The following is a 16,326-nucleotide window of genomic DNA, read 5'->3' on the forward strand; positions in this document are numbered from 1 at the left end:
TTGTAAGTGCGAGACAGCCATTATAGGGTATGTAGTGGACACTGGCAAGTCTAGGCTGCCCAAACCTGGCCATGTTTGGTATCAACCTACATTAACTACAGTGTTAGTTGCAGCATACCCTATAATGGGGGGCTCCTTAGAGCCCCCTATACCTACCTGAGTAGCCTTATAAGGCCTGCCTGCCAGCCAGTGCTGTTGCCAACCCTAGGTAGTGTTCTGCCCCCTTGCTGATGACCTTAACTGAAGCAGGGGAAGCTGAACGAAGGATTTCCTGCGAAGGAGAGGTGGAACAAAGTCTAATTTAGAATTAGGTAGGGTGGGGGCGCCTCCAAGCACCACCAGACTGCATTGAATGGCACATTTGGTGCCCTCCATGCATAAACCAGTTTTGCCCAATTCAGAAGACCTTGGCTCCCACTCTGTCGAGAAACCACGCAAAAGGACAGGGGAGTGTCCACCCCCGTCCAGCACCTATCAAGAAAGGTGACCAGAGCTCCGCCAGATGACCACTTGATTCTGGCATGTTGAATTTTGTCCCCTGGCAGCATCTGGATAGGACAGCGGAGTAGCGTCCCTGACCCCCTCTGATAGGTGGGTCACCACAGAAGAGGTCCTTCCCCTTTAGGGTTACTTAAGGACTCCCCTGAGGATGGGTCCTTACATTCGGCCCAACAATGTTGAGCACCGACTGCCTGTTGTCTGAAGACTGTCCAAAGACAGTTCTGTTGGTGGACGCTGGAACTCCGCTGCTCTTCAAGCCAGGATCAAAGACGAGAGCTTTCAGCCGGAAGATTCCTGCTGCATCTTCGTCCCTTTTTTTCCCCAAGTTCTACAACTTGGTCGCAGTGCATCCAAGGACTCCGCTTTCATCCTAGTCAGAAAGTATCTCCCTTGGAGTGAAGCAGCCGCTTTCCTGCATCCGTAGGCACCTCTACGTCGACAACCGGTTTGCTAATCCTGTTGTCCCATTGACATCGCCTGGCTCTGCAACACAGGTGGTTTTGTTGGTTTTTCCAGAGATCCGACTAGTCTTCCCTGCAACTTGGGTGACTAACACCTCTCCAGCCAACATGATTAATTATTTGTATATACTGTATAAAATGGGTGAATATTAAGATCATATTTGATTGTTTGGCAGTTTTTAATTGTCACTGTTTGGTGAAATAGCTGGTTCATAAGAATATTGGCCAAAACGTACAATCACATTTACCCGCAGACACAGAATGGGTAAAACATTTTGATATATTGTATGATTACCCCCACTTTTTGCCTGGTGCTAAGCTGTTATTGACTAGTCTGACTGGGATCCTGCTAATCAGGACCGCAGTCTATCTGCCTTCTCCCTAAATTGTTACGTTTAGTACTTCGGTACATCCCATATTTGATACTGGGGAACCCTTATAAGTCCCTAGTATATGGTACCATGGTACCCAGCACATAGGTACCCCGAGAGGTCCCCCATGGGCTAAAGCATGCATTATGTCAACCATGGCAGACCATTCAAAATGGAACTACAGGCCTGGCTTTGCAGCCTGTGTAGCTGGTACTAGCCCCACTTACTAAAGATATAGGTTTCCTATATCTAGGGTCACTGCACTTATACCCTAGAAGTCACCCTAGCAGCTTTTGCAATCCTGAAGGCAAGGTGCTTGGTTCTAGGTGAGAGGGTGCCCTTGCTACAGCCTACGGAGTAGATTCTCCAGGGTTGTCAGTCAAGCAGCCATATACCATATAGAGGGGCACCGCATAATTACGCGCTGAACATCTTGAAACTGTCTGCAACGAATCCTATCATGTTTGGTATCAAACATGTTGGAATCATACCCCCGCACCATAAACGGGTGGGAGGTATGATTCCAAGGACTGGAAGAGCCCTCCATTAGGCTCTCCATGTCCCAGGTACCAGTCTTCCAGACCGGGATAGCACAAAATGGTTGCTGCTGACCAGAGACACGATTCTGCCCACCTGCTGCCGAGCCAATCTCGAGCAGGGAAGGCAGAACAATAGGCATCCAATCACAGGGAGGTGTGACCACTTCCCAGACAGGATTTAGTGTGTTGTGGCATGTAGGAAAGTGGGTTTCTGTTGCAGTAACCCCCCTCACTTTTTGCCAGACTACTGATGCACTTTTTCTTGGTGTGCCCTGGGTCCTTGCCAATCAGGTTCCCAGGGTATTTGTTCTTTCCCCAAAACTAACCCAATTGGCCTCTCTGGCCATAGGTCAGCCCCTGGTAAATGGTACCACAGGCACCCAGGCCACTGTGACCAGGGAAGACCTCCTAGGGCTGCAGCACTTATTGTGCCACCCTTCGAGGCCCTGTACCCTGACACACACAAACACTGCCTTTGCAGATTGCGTGTCTTGGTGCAGAACAAAGTGAAGAAACGATATGGCACACATCCCTGTGTGCCATGTCCACAAACCACTGCACTGGCATACATCAGTCACCCCTCTAGCTGGGTGCCCAATGCCAGTCATGAGGATACAGGTGCATGAGCCCTGTACCCCTACAGTGCCCAGGTCCATTCCTGGGCACTGTAATTGCAGTGCTGTGATTAAAAGTATATGGTGCTGGGAGTTTGTCATTACGAACTCCACAGCACCATAATGGCTACACTGAAGTCTGGAAAGTTTGGTACCAAACTTCTCAGCACATTAAACCCACACTGATGCCAGTGTGGGATTTAATGGAAAATGTACAAAAAGGGCATCTTAGAGATGTCACCTGAAACTCGACCAACTCCTAGTGTCCTGACTGAGTGGCAGCTTAAGCTGTCACCACCAGACATGTTTCTGGACCCCTGGGTCGAGAGCTTGCTGCTCTCAGGGGCCTGAAACAATGCACATCCTGGGACGAGGTGCCAAGCTTCCTCCCCCAGGATAGGCAGGTTTCACGAAGGAGAAGCTTCAAAGGCATGCCGCCTTTGTGAGCCTCTCCAGACCATTTGCTGCTTTCAGCAACTGGTCCCCACTGGTTCTACCCCCCACTTTGGCTGGGGAACTGGCGGGAAAAACAAGTGAGGAGGAGCGGTGTGCCCACTTCTGCCAACTCCACCCCTAAGGTGGGGGAGGCGAGGTGAAGCACAACATTGAGTCCCCGCCATCTAAAGGATGGGGGGGACCCAGCCAACCAGGGACGGAGGACCCAGCCAACCAGGGACGGAGGACCCAGCCAACCAGGGACGGGGGACCCAGCCAACCAGGGACGGGGGACCCAGCCAACCAGGGACGGGCTCCGGCCCGCCTCCCACTGGAGAGTGGTAGACTAGGGGGTGTACCCACCCCAGGGAAGTTTGAGAGGAAAAATACCACGAGGAGGTCCCCCGGTGATCCTGACCCGAGATCCGGCAACCCCTGACCTGCCTCCAGACGATGCCTGTGGCCTCAAACCAGAGGACCCCCCTATCGCAACCAGAGCGGGAAAGAAAATCCGACGTCCCAAGGCACCCCTGCAAAAGACGCCCCACGGCCTTGTGCACCAAACCCAGCGGTGCCTAACCAACCCTCAACATCCCTTTACCCCTCGAAGTGGTGGTCACTCCAGGAAGATCCTCGTCCCCGAGCCTGCAGTGTTTCTTTGCCCTGGATAATCTCCATTGAAATCAACAGGGCACCCCACCTCAAAACAGCACCCTGCACCTGGCCGCCCTAGTGCCGCTGAGGGTGCCCCTTTTGTGCCAACTTGGTCCCCCAACTTGCCCTGAGTTTATCCCTAGGAGCTTGGATCCTTGGAGCCTGGTGGCAAGCAGGCCTTAAAATGTAGGGTGGCCTGCTTGCCACCAGCCGGAGTCCCCCTATCCTCCATGGGATAACATTGCGCCTCAACACTCTGCACCCGGCCGCCAGAGTGCCGCTGAGGGTGCAACAACAGTGCATCACTGACCCTGGGAGACCCCTGAGTTTAACCCCAGGAGCCAAACTCCAAAGACCGATTACCTACCTGGAAACCAATAACCTCTTTTTCCTCATAGAATAACATTGACACTTTTTCTCCCAAAAAGTTTCAAAGTGTCGACTTTTGAAAACTAAGAATATTCCTTAAAAATCAATTGAATAACCAAAACGCATTTTTTCAACTGTTTTCAGGAAATGTCCCATTGCTGAATCTAGGTATCCAGCACTGAGTAAGAAAAGTAACGTTAAAATAACTTGCCTGCAACGGGAATTTGCTCCCATTGGATAACATTGGTGATTCTATGTGAAAAGTTTCTAAGTGTCAAACTTTTGAAATACAATATTACTCTTTAAAAATCGTACATCTAACTAAAACACATTCACTCAACTGTTTTCAGGAAATCCCCCGGTGCTGAATCTAGGACCAAGCACTGTGTTAGTAAAAGTAATCCAAAAAGTAATTAACTGCATTTTACTTAAAAAGCCCATTCATTCCAATGTACTATACCTGCTAACTGTTGCAAACTGCTTACTTAAACTGTAACCAAAATCAGTACAAGTTGTACTGCAATTTTGAACTGTGTTCACACAAAGTAATTTACTACTGCAAAGTACTTCTATGCTTACCTGTATCAGGCTTGCTTGGTTCTAGAAATAAAACTGTATATTTTTATACAACAATTGGCCTAGAGTTCAGTTCCCGAGTGTGTCAATTCATTTGCTCACTGAGTGTGTACATAAAATGCTTAACACTGTCCTATGATACTGCCTTACTGCTCGACCAAGCTACCACTATAGAGAGTAAGGTTCTATCTAACTTGAACCTCTGCCAAATCTCTGGAGACCCTTGGACTCTATACACACTGTACCCCACTTCAGTCAAGTATGCATAGAGCCAGTTTCTTACAGGGCAGGGTGGGTGCGCTTGCCAGCGCCACTCAGTCTGCATGAGGGGCACATTTAGTGTCCCCATGCATAGTCCAGTTCAAACCAGTCCTAGGAGCCGTTGGCTCCCGCTCTGGTGCACAACTGGACAAAGGACATGGGAGAAAGCTCCCCACTGTCTAGACCCTCCCCTGGGAGGGTCCCCTGAATCGTCCCAAACCTTTCATTAGGGTACTTAAGGGCTTCCCTGGGTATAGGTTCCTAGATTCGTATTGGGATAAGATTCAGATCAGACACCACTTCTACCATCTGGGCACTCTGGAATTCGCTGGACTTCGTTTGGGCTCGACTTAGTCTCCCTTCCAGTCTGCTGCATTGCCTATGCCTGTGCACCATACAGGAACCATCCAAGGCCTGTGGGCATCAAAGACACCTGAAGGAATCTCCCTTGAAGTGAAGGAGTCACTCCCCTGCATTCGCAAGCACCGTAACTAAGTCAACCGGTTTGCTGATCTGAACTCCTCCGGACTCCGAAGGCTCTAACACAGGTGGTGGTTCTCCACAGCTTCCGAGGTCTGCCCTGACCTTTCACCAAGTTTGAGGACAGAATCCCTCGTGGGGGTTGCAGTAACCAAACCCCTGGGCACTGTGTCAACTTGCAGTTGCAAAGGCTTGTTGGCTTCCTTCAAAGAAGGTCTCTCTGCTCAAAGTAGCCCCAACCTCGAGCCCCTCCAGTGACCAGAATCTTGGGCCACACCGCATTGTGGCCTGCATCTTTTGGTGAGCAGCTTGAGGTCCTCTTGCGACTCCAGTGCCTCCGGCCTGTGGGTCCATTTGAGGGTCACCTTTGTCTCTGTTGGGCTCCCCTGATAGGTCGGGACCTGCCCTGACTCCCCTGCTTGTGGTGAGTCCCCTGGACCTTGCTGGTCCTAACATTGCTCCTTCAGCGCCTGTGTTGGTTGCATTTGCCAGGCTGGTTGGTGTTTCCGCAGGACACAGAATTCAGCAGTCAACATCCTTCATGGGACCGCTCGTACACGGCTCTTAGTCGTCCTCAGCGTCGACCGGTACTCAGAGCTGCAGAGTCAAGGTCGTTGTCATCTCCCCTGCAACATTCGACATTGGAGGGCATTCGCCTTCCAAGTCTCCTGGTCACTTGTGAGTGATATGCTCTGTCCCCTCTGCTTTAGTGCCTCTCATCTAGAATCCACCTTTGGATTCCACCCGACACGTTCTCCTTCTTCAGCAGCAGCACTTTCCTGAAGTCACCCATTGGGTTGGATGGAGGTTTTCAACACTACTACACGTATGCACCCGGCTGCCCTGGTGTAGGTAACGTGGGTACTAGGGTATCCACAGGTGGGGTGGCTCTGCAACCTTCTGTCTTCCATTGGGTTTCTTCAGGGACCACTGGGAAGGGTCCTTAATCTTTAAAAATCCAACCGCGACTTACAAGACTTGTATGGAGCATGCAGTCGTGTTCCCACACTGATCATGCTCTCTGTGGGGTTCCTAGTCCCTCACCTTGGGTGGTTCCTCAGCACTTCTACGTCCTCTCAACCTTGTCTTGACCAGAGTATGGTTCTTATACCACTTTAAAATATGGTGTGGTGTGGTCCCCCCTAGGGTCCACTGTATATTATGTGCTATTTACTGTGCATTGTGCATATCTCCAGGAAGGAGATATTTGTATGTGTTAGAGTGGATATGATAAATACATATTATTTATAAATACTTTGTGAGGTTCTTTTTCACTAAATCTATACTATAAGATTGCATTCTGGTAAAACAAGCTGCTTTACACTGCTTCTGGACTAAGTCTAAAGGCTGCTCACCACAGCTACCACTTAGAGAGCTTTCGAAGGTTGTTGAAGACCTCTTAAATCACCATAAGTATTGTCTGGACTGGTGCATGGTGCTCACTTACATAAGTGGACATCATATACCAGGCCAGCTTCTCACATATATCAGCTCCCTTTTTTAGTAAGTGATTTATTGCACCTATCAAATAGCCCAGGCTTTAAACATTCCATGCAGTGAAAAGTGTGCTATCACTAGGCACATGAGATTGTGGTTAAAACTGTACAAGGCTTTCCAGACACCAACAACCTTCATAGCTGCAAGGTGTCTCAGTGGTAAATTTGATACCTTCATCTAATCATGGCTTTTAACCCAACTACACTTTATTAGTGTGATTTGAGCCCATACTTACAATGTAAACCGCAAAAAATCAAGTTCCAGAATATAATGTGATGTCTGATAAAAGGTCAGGATTATCAAAGTGAGATATTTGCTATGGGTACACTTGGCAGCCATGTATGTCCACATAATAGCAGCACAACTAGTGCCTTACGATGTAGGGCTGCAAATTAATCAGGTGTAATACAAAATGGTAAAGGTTACACAAGGTACTATGCTGTTGTCAGTTTTGACCACCCCTTCCTGTGTCCAGGAATGCATTTATTAAAACATTTGAGTATGGTACTCTCTTCTCCAATTCATGACTCCTGAGACAGCGAGTGAGAGGTATTGAGATGTGAGTGAGTGCAAAAAACAGATTTTCTATGCTTAAAGCATAATGAGTCCATTGGTCACAAGGGGATGCCACTACATACCCTGCACAACTACTTGTGTTTTACAACAATGACAGCAAAAACATTAAACAAAGTTTTGGCATTTAGCTGAATAAACACTGATAAGCTCCGATTTCAAAAGGGTTGAAAAACACTGAGAAAATACCACTGACATCCACATAAAATAAACACTATAAGCAGAACAGCCTAGTTACAACCTAGAATAGTTCACATCAGGAGAAGATGTTAGAGTGAGACCTTAGACTAACAAGTCCAAATAAGGCCAACCATGCTCTCTAATGCAGGTCTACATTTAGGTAGATGACATCTAAAGGAAGACCCCATACGTGATGAATCCCCACATATAAAACTGAAGGGCATCTCTGCTAACACCTGCATCTGTAGCCAGATGACGGATGCAGCCTTATCAAAAATGAAAGATTTAAGATTGGGCCTGGAGTGTGTCTACTAGTAAGAGGCAAAATGGTCTGAAATTTTGCAGCTCTAAAAACCAGATGCAAAACATTATACAAGAACTGCAGTCATGCAGCAGGATATAAATAAATGTAGGAAATTCAAGTTCTTTTCTCTAAATAGGTTTATTCAAACAGCAGTCTCCAACTACTTGAGCCAAGTAGTGTGTGAGAAAGGGACAAGGGTGAGAGGAGGTCTTTCAATAGTCACTCATTCATTTGTCTTATGAATGCCCCTTCTCTGGTACCATCCAAAGGCAATGGACTTTGAATAAGTAGGACTAACTTGACTAGGATGTAAGTGTTGGATGTTTATTTCCTTGTCCCGTGGGAATGTTTTATTTAGGTTTTCAGTTCTATTGTATTGACATTCATTATAATTTAAAAGTAAGTTATTTAGAGGAGAGGTTAATTTATTTAGTATGAAGGGTAATCTTGCACATACCTCGTCTGGCTCACTAGTTATTATGGCATTTAAAGGAGGAGCTACCTCCTGTGTTTGGATTGCTGGGAGCTCTTCTTGGCAGTCATCTCCAATCTCTTTGTCCAGGTCATCTCCATCCTTTGAAGAAAATAATTTACATAAACATATCACACAGTTAAAATGGACATTCAACTTGCTAATATCTTCACCTCAACCAACGCCAAATGAGCATAGAACATTCATCTAAACAAATGCATAATAGCATGAACTAAAAAAGTTGACCTAGGAAAACGCTTAAGTTTGTAAATTAAAAATATAAATCTGAAACACTGTATAACAGTCTTCTTAATCTAAAGCATGCTTACTATTAAGACTGCAAACAATACAAGTTACTATTTCTTCAGAATCACAGGGTGCACGGAGCCAGAAGAGCAGAAGAAAACAAGTGACTTACCTGTAACTGTAGTTCTTCTTATTGGAAGCTTTCATAGATTTACATGCCTGAATCATTCCCAATCGTTGAGATAGGAGTCGCCGGTATATAAAAAAGCAATGCTTCGATAAGTACAAAACTGATAGGCTGGCCTTATAATGCTTTCTGGCGCCACTAATCTCTACCCTATCCCTACTCCGGATTGCTCTGCCCAAGCTTAGCCTAGCTTCCCTACACTGGTGATTATACCATTTAGCTAGTCTAGGTGATTGTTTACTATTTATCTTGCAGGGCCTAAGGAAGTGCGGTTTTAGGAGGGAAAAGAGTTTATCGTGAATATCAGTTATTTCCCTTGACCCTGGAATTACTAGGGCTGCATCCTCCATAGCGGTGGTTGCAATGTCCACCTCAGAGGTTATAAATGCCATGGATTCCGCATTAGCCAGTACGCACGGCCATTTCAATCTACGCATATCATTAGTCATGTCAGGCAGCGGGGCATTGGTCGTTTGAGAATTCCCTATTGTGACCGACTATCAGTTATGGGCCACACAAAGAGGGTTGTGGTCACTCTCCAGTCTACCCTTTACTTTCATGTCACATACTAACTGCCACAGGTTCAGGCTACAAAGGACATAGTCTATCCGACTTTGGCTGCGACCATTGTCAAATGTGCAGGCCCCTCCCCTGTCACTCTTCGTTCTCCCATTTAGGGCTCTTAGTCCCTGTTCCAGGCAGATGGCATTCAATCGTATGATGTTGTTAGTCCACCGCCTAACCGGGGCCAGATCTAAAATTGGAACGCCCCATTGCGTGTCCTCCTCCCGCCCCAAAGAATCGTCAGAGATATCTAAGGGTTCAAAGGTCCGGTTTAGATCGCCAGCAATAATAACATTGTTACCCAGGGACTGTTTTTCCAAAAGAGAGGACAAGGCCTCTAGGATAGGTGACTTCCCTCTTATATCACCCCTAACGTAGACATTATAAATGTCTAGTCCTCCCCTGAGGTCTAAAACCATTCTTATCAATTGGATATCATTGCTACCCGATTCAATCACATTAATTGTAACGGGTAGACTTTGGCGTATCCAAATAGTTAGGCCCCCCATAGGTCGTCCCTTAGCACCTTTGCTAGCCGGTATTGAAACATTTAGGTAACCCGGGAGGAATATAGGATCACAGGCCCATGTTTCTTGGTATAGACATACATCATAACCGTTGATGAAGTCTATCCAATTTTGGGATTCCAGCTTACTACTTAATCCCGCAATGTTTCATGAGACCATCTTCCCTAGATTAGAACAATCTACGGGAACTAGTCCTGCAGAGGGAGCCCCAGGATGACTAGTTGAGATTCCTACATACCCCTCCTCTTCTAGTTTTTTGTCCTCCTTGTTATTCACAGTATTGTGAATGCCAAGAATATCAGAAGGCCCCGGATTTTCAATACACCCACTGCCTACATAATTAGAACTGAGTCAGTTGCATTCGTTAAGGCCAGATAAAACATTAAATCTATTTGAAACCCCCACTCCACCAAAACCAGTTGCACCATCGTTTATCCAGGGGCCAGCTGACGTCGGGTGAGATTTGTACCGCCCTGCACAACCCCCGATAGAAGAATATGGGTTAATAGGTTGCCTTCTGATGTTATTGCTGTAGATCGGTACTCCCAGTGTTTCTTGTCTATAAAAGAAGCCGAGGGGTAAAATCTCAATGCCATTACCCATAGCCTGAAACTTGTGTTCGGATTCCCAGAGCAGCCTATCCACTTATTCAGTATTGCTAAAATTAATTACTATGCAATCCCCCCTCTGTTCTTCCTTGAGTGCCCTACCCATCCCACCCTACGCGCCATGATAACATTATGACCCACTTCCTGACCAATATCCAAATTGGATGATAGCCAATGTATGACTTTGTTTTTTAGTTGGAAATAGTCTTTGGTTAGGCCAGCACGGAGAGGAGGGATGTTAGCCATAACCAAGACTAACGGAGCGCTTTGAGGGGGAAGGTCGAGGGTTACGAGTACCGGTCTCCCGAGTCCCAGTACTTGCGGACACAGAACTAGGTTGGTATAGTTGCGTTTTCTCAGTAGGAGCTCCAAAAAGTGTCCATGGGGGGATTAGCATGTTTGGGTCTCCTGCTACCATCGAGCCCCTCCCTATATCCATTCTTCTTGTAGGGTCTACTAACAAGGGATCCTCCCTCTGGACAGATTCAGGGGCCGTCCCGATATTGATCTGGTTGGGGGGGCGTTAGATTCACATGGTTTAGTCTCAAGTGTTGCAAGGGTTTTTAGTATGTCTGAGTTAATTTTAGTAGCAAGTTCTAATTTGCATAAGCTTGCCGAGACAAGATTGAGCCTCTCAATTAGTGGGAGTGTTAGGGAGCGGATCATATGCTCTATATGGGTCAATAGGGCCCAGTCAACCTGGGTAAGAGGTGTTGGCTCGGGTGTGGGGACCGTGTGAACCACCTTAACTGGCGCTACATACTTTCCCAATAGATATACATATACAGCCCAATATAACAATACTAGGCTTAAAAACTGCCACAATAGCCTGTAAAATCTTTATATTTGCTAAATAAAGACATAAATTACATTATATGACAATGCAAAGAAGAAAACACTGCCTTGGTTTTCTTTGAAACACACAACCTTTATTTTCAAAGGTAAAAAACAGGCAGGATCACAGAGGCAGCTTTAGCCTAGATAGGCTGCATTGTAACAACAGAAAAATCTGGCGCCGTGCCTTTAAGACCTCGGTGAGCCTCCAGGGTCCCATCATGCCCCTTAGGTGACAGTTAGGTCAGTTCTTTTGGACGGCGTATAACAGTGTGATAACTGCATGGGTAACATGTAAAATAGACAGTTCTGGTACTCGCCCGGGGGGGTGGGTGTGCTTATGACTTTGATGAGTATACCCCTGGAAGAGAACTAGGATTACAGGTAAGTAACTAATCCTTCTCTTCCAGGGGATACTCATCAATAGTCATAAGCACTGAATAGAGTAGCAAGCCCATCCCAAAGCCTGCGGACGAATACCAGCTCTCTAAACGGTACACTAATATAGATATTACCCAAACAAATTCCTCAGGGATGCCTGACCCACTTGGGCATCCGCCTGAGTATCAGAATCAAGGCAGTAATGGCGAGCAAAGGTATGAACCGAACGCCATGTAGCTGCCTTACAAATTTCATGAACAAGAACATTTTTAAGCATTGCTATAGTAGCAGCCTTTCCTCTAATGGAGTGCGCTCTTGGTCTACCCGGGAGCTGTTTCCGTGCCAACTGATAAGATAACAAAATGCATGACACAATCCAACTAGAAATGGACCTCTTAGAAGCAGGCAAGCCCGTATTCAGAGGACCGTAGTTAACAAAAAGATGATCAGTCTTTCTAACACTTAGTTTTATCAAGGTAAAACTTCAAAACTCTTTTCAAATCCAAAGAGTGTAGAGCTTTTCAGCTGAAGTGCTCGGATTAGCAAAAAACGTAGGTAGTGTCACTGACTGGTTAATGTGAAAATGCGAGACTACCTTAGGAAGGAATCTGTGATGACTCCGAAGCACCACTCCTTTCGCATGGAAACGAGATAGGGTTCTGTAGCACAAAAAGCCTGAATCTCACTCACCCTGCGCGCAGAAGTGATAGCTACAAGGAAGGACACCTTCCACGACAGATGTTGAAGGGAGGCCTTATGTATAGGTTCGAATGGAGGACCCATCAATTTAGACAAAACCACATTAAGCTCCCAAGGAGGTGAGGGAGCCCTCACGGGAGGAAACACTTTCCTGAGACCCTCCAGAAAATCCTTCACAACTGGCATTTGAAAGAAAGACACCTGGGTAGGGGACTTTCAGTCAGTCAGTCAGTCAAAGAAGTCTTTATTTGATATTTCATCATAAAAGACATGCTACACAACATGCTACGTAACCAATAATATATCAAAAATTGCAGCTAAAAAGTACAGATAAAAAGTGTGAGCAGTGTGTTAAGACAATAAATATAATATACAATTAAGAACAGGCTAAGAATAGTATTAAATCACAGACGTCAAGACTTCATTAACATAATAAAAATCCAGTTATAAAAACTGTTCAAAAAGAGACAATATCATTCATTGGCACAACAGACTACTGTTCCAACCAACAGATTACGCATCAGTCGAAAGAGACTTGATCAGCCTTGCCCGTAGGATCCATGCCCAGCCCAGGAATTTCGCAACCCCAATTACAACCAGTGATGATGTATCTGTTTTTAAAATTCTACTGGCTGTTTTTGCTGAACGTGTGCCCAGTGTTTTACATACTGGGCGTAACCACTTTTGTCTCGGTGCATGGTATGGCGCCGCGGCCAGGGCGACTGACGCTGGAATCTGGGGACCACGGTTCGATCCCCGGCTCCGGCGGCAGGTCAGCCCAGCACCATGTGACTCTGGGCAATAGCTCGCTTAATCTTCCCGACGGCCCCCCAGCGCCTAGAGACCCTTACGGGTGATTGTGCGCTTTACAAATGTGGACTTTACTTTTTTTTTTTTTTACAAAGGGCAGACAAGAAGAAAATGGTCAACTGTTTTGCCCAACCCTAAGCACAGTGGGCAGTGGCCTAACCCACCATGTCCCCAAGACCTAGTTAGGTCCCTAAGCGGAAGTGACCCAACTCTAAGTTAATGGAATAGCTTACGGTCCAAAGGCCTAGTGATAAAATCCCAATAATTTTCTAGCTGGGTGGCGTCCTTCACTAACACAAAGGATGCCGTAAGAGAACCATCTCCCATTATGGAATGCCTTTTACAAACAATCCACTCCCAGTACATGCTTCTCAACACTTTTTTCGTGGGAAAAGTAGCTGTGTCTGGGTTAGACCACAATTCCCCCAGCCCCATGTCATATAGGGTAGTTCTTAGGTCTCTCAACCAGCCTATCTTATGGGAGCCCTGGAGATCCTGAACTTCCAGACACGCTTTCGCATAGAGCGAGAGTTCTGGCGTAATCCACAGGCGCCGCCAGAACGCTATGGGTCTATATCTTGCTGTATCCTCCACTGGTTGACACCCTAGATCATAAAGAAGGGGTAGACGTGGTGTGGATTGCGGCAGACCTACTGCCGCCCTGAGAAATTTGTTTTGGGCCACTTTTAGGGGGTGAAAGTTACTAAAGCCCCATAGCTCAGCACCATACAGCACAGAAGGTAAATTTTTTGAGCCATAGATCTTCATAAGAGGAGACATGGGCCTTTTATAGGAACTTTTGTGTTTTTAGTAGGGCTCCACCAATTTGAGCATGTTTTAGGGCTAGGAGATCAATCTGCGGGATCGAACTAAGGTTCTCACTGAAGGTTACTCCGAGGTATGTAAATAGAGAGGTCTGTTCAAGGGTGGTTCCACCCATTGTTACCCTGGCTGTGACAGAGTTCTTCCCACGTAAAACCATAAACTTGGTTTTGGATACATTTACCTCTAACTCATGCTCGCGACAAAACAATTCAAACCTAGACAGGGCCAACTGTAGACCCTGTCTTGTTTTCGATATTAACAGCGTATCGTCCGCGAACATGAGGAATGGTATTTTTATCCCAGCCAGGGTTGGGGCGTCTGTAGGGTAATTAGAGAAATAATTTGTGACCCCATTAATAAAGAAAAAAGGGTAGGGGCCAATACACACCCTTGTCTTAGATTTGCAGTGGCAAAAGGTGTATCAGTCACCTCTCCAGGTTTGCCCCAGCGTACTTGTGCGAATGTTTGGGCATGGAGATTCACCAAGAGCCTCACCAGTTCAGCTGGCATACCCAATTTCAGTAAACATTCCCACAGCTTTGCCCTCGGTACAAAGTCGAAAGCGGACCCAAGATCCACAAAGGCCGCATATAGTTTGCCCCCCCCCCCCCCCAATAAAAACTGACTTTCAGTAAAGCAACACAAACCGGAATGCTTGGTCAATGGTGCCCACGTGGCTGCGAAATCCCGCCTGCAGTGGTGTCAGAATATCATATTCGGTAATCCATAACTGGATACGTCCCAAAACTAGGTGGGTAGTTATTTTTTGCACCGCATCTATAAGGCTGATCGGCCGATAATTGGACGCGACAGAACGGTCGCCCTTCTTGTAAATCGGTAACATTTCTGCCCCGTACCAAGAATCGGGGACCTGCGCACCAGATGCTAGGGCATTAGCCAAGATAGTAATATAAGGCACCCAGAGGTCCTGCTCCTGCAGAAAAAGGTCTGCAGGAATACAGCCAGGGCCTGGAGCTTTCCCACTCGGAATAGATTTCAGAATATACTTAACCTCAGAATGGGTAAATATGAGCGGTTCATCAGAATTTGGGGGAAAGGGGGGGGTAAAACTACCACAGCATCATTATTCGTCCTAAACTGTTTTTCAAAAAAGATTACCCATTGCTGTTGGTCCACGAAAGTGGAGCTTGGTCGGTCATCTAGGCATTTACCCCATTTAAGGAGATGCCAGAACTGTTGCATATTTCTACCACCACACGCCTCGGTGAGGGCCTTCCAGCGTTCCTCATCCCATTTTATTTTAGCATTTTTTTGAGCTTCTTTGTAAACAGCTCTACAAATTCGAATTTGGCTGTGAGCTTTTGATTTAATTGCTGAGAACAGTTCTCCTTGGGACTGCCTACACTTCTCATCGAACCAAGTAGCAATTCTTGCTGTGCTTTTCCTGCTCCGGTTAGATATGTTCTTAGTGAATAACTTTTTAAGCCCCTGAAACAGTTTGCTATGGACACTTGGAATTTTGGCATTAATCAACATGGGACTTTCGATATGCTGTTATTGCTGCCAGATGGACCTTAATAGAGGAATACTGTAAACCTGCTTTGGCCAAAGAAAGTAAGTATGGTAACAGTACCTGTTCCTGACCTCGAATCGGGTCATGACCTTCAGCAGCACACCACATGAAAAACCGCTTCCACTTGAAAGCATACGTCTTTCTTGTAGAAGCTCTCCTTGCCTCTCCTAAAATGTGCATACAGTCCTGCGAGAGGCTTAGATGTCCATACTGGACGAACTCAGGAACCATACTGCTAGCTTCAGAGACAGCAGGATGGGATGGAACACCCTGCCGTTCTCTCTGGTCAGCAGACCCGGACAGCAAGGAAGCCTCCTGTGCGGTACTTTGGATAGATGCAGGAGATCCGGGTACCACCATTGGCGAGGCCAATCCGGAGCCACAAGAATCATGTCTGTCTTCGACTTGTACAGTTTCTTGATCACCAAGGGAATGATTGGAATCGGTGGAAAAGCGTAGAGTAATGTCTCTGACCAGTCCATCCATAGAGCATTCCCCTTGGATCCTCGTTGTGGGTACCTGGACGCGAAGACGCGGCATTTTGCGTTGTCGGCGTGCGCAAAGAGATCGATTTCTGGTGACCCCCAGGCCTGGAAGACATCTCTTATCATTTCGTCTTTTAAGACCCAGTCGTGTGCTTCTGCGAAGTGTCTGCTTAGGTCGTCTGCTTGGACGTTGAGGACACCAGGCAGATGGACAGCTGAAATTTTCATACCCCGAGCCAGAAGCCACTTCCAGATTGCCTGCGCTTCCAGCGACAGAGGTCTGGATCTCGTTCCGCCCTGCTTGTTCAGATAGTACATCGTTGTTGTATTGTCCATCTG

General features: G+C 46.6%; 1 protein-coding gene across 2 annotated transcripts in view; it reads right to left on the bottom strand.

Annotated features, from left to right (window-relative positions):
- MTDH (metadherin) overlaps window positions 1-16,326 on the bottom strand; it is a 448,308-nt gene that overhangs the window by 113,091 nt on the left and 318,891 nt on the right. For both annotated transcript variants that reach the window (XM_078686988.1, XM_078686989.1), the window contains exon 10: window positions 8,273-8,389. In XM_078686988.1, the coding sequence (XP_078543114.1) occupies window positions 8,273-8,389 (117 nt within the window). The remainder of the gene's footprint in view (window positions 1-8,272; window positions 8,390-16,326) is intronic.

Source organism: Lissotriton helveticus, chromosome 4_1 (assembly GCF_964261635.1).
Source record: "Lissotriton helveticus chromosome 4_1, aLisHel1.1, whole genome shotgun sequence".
Taxonomy (NCBI): Eukaryota; Metazoa; Chordata; class Amphibia; order Caudata; family Salamandridae; genus Lissotriton; species Lissotriton helveticus.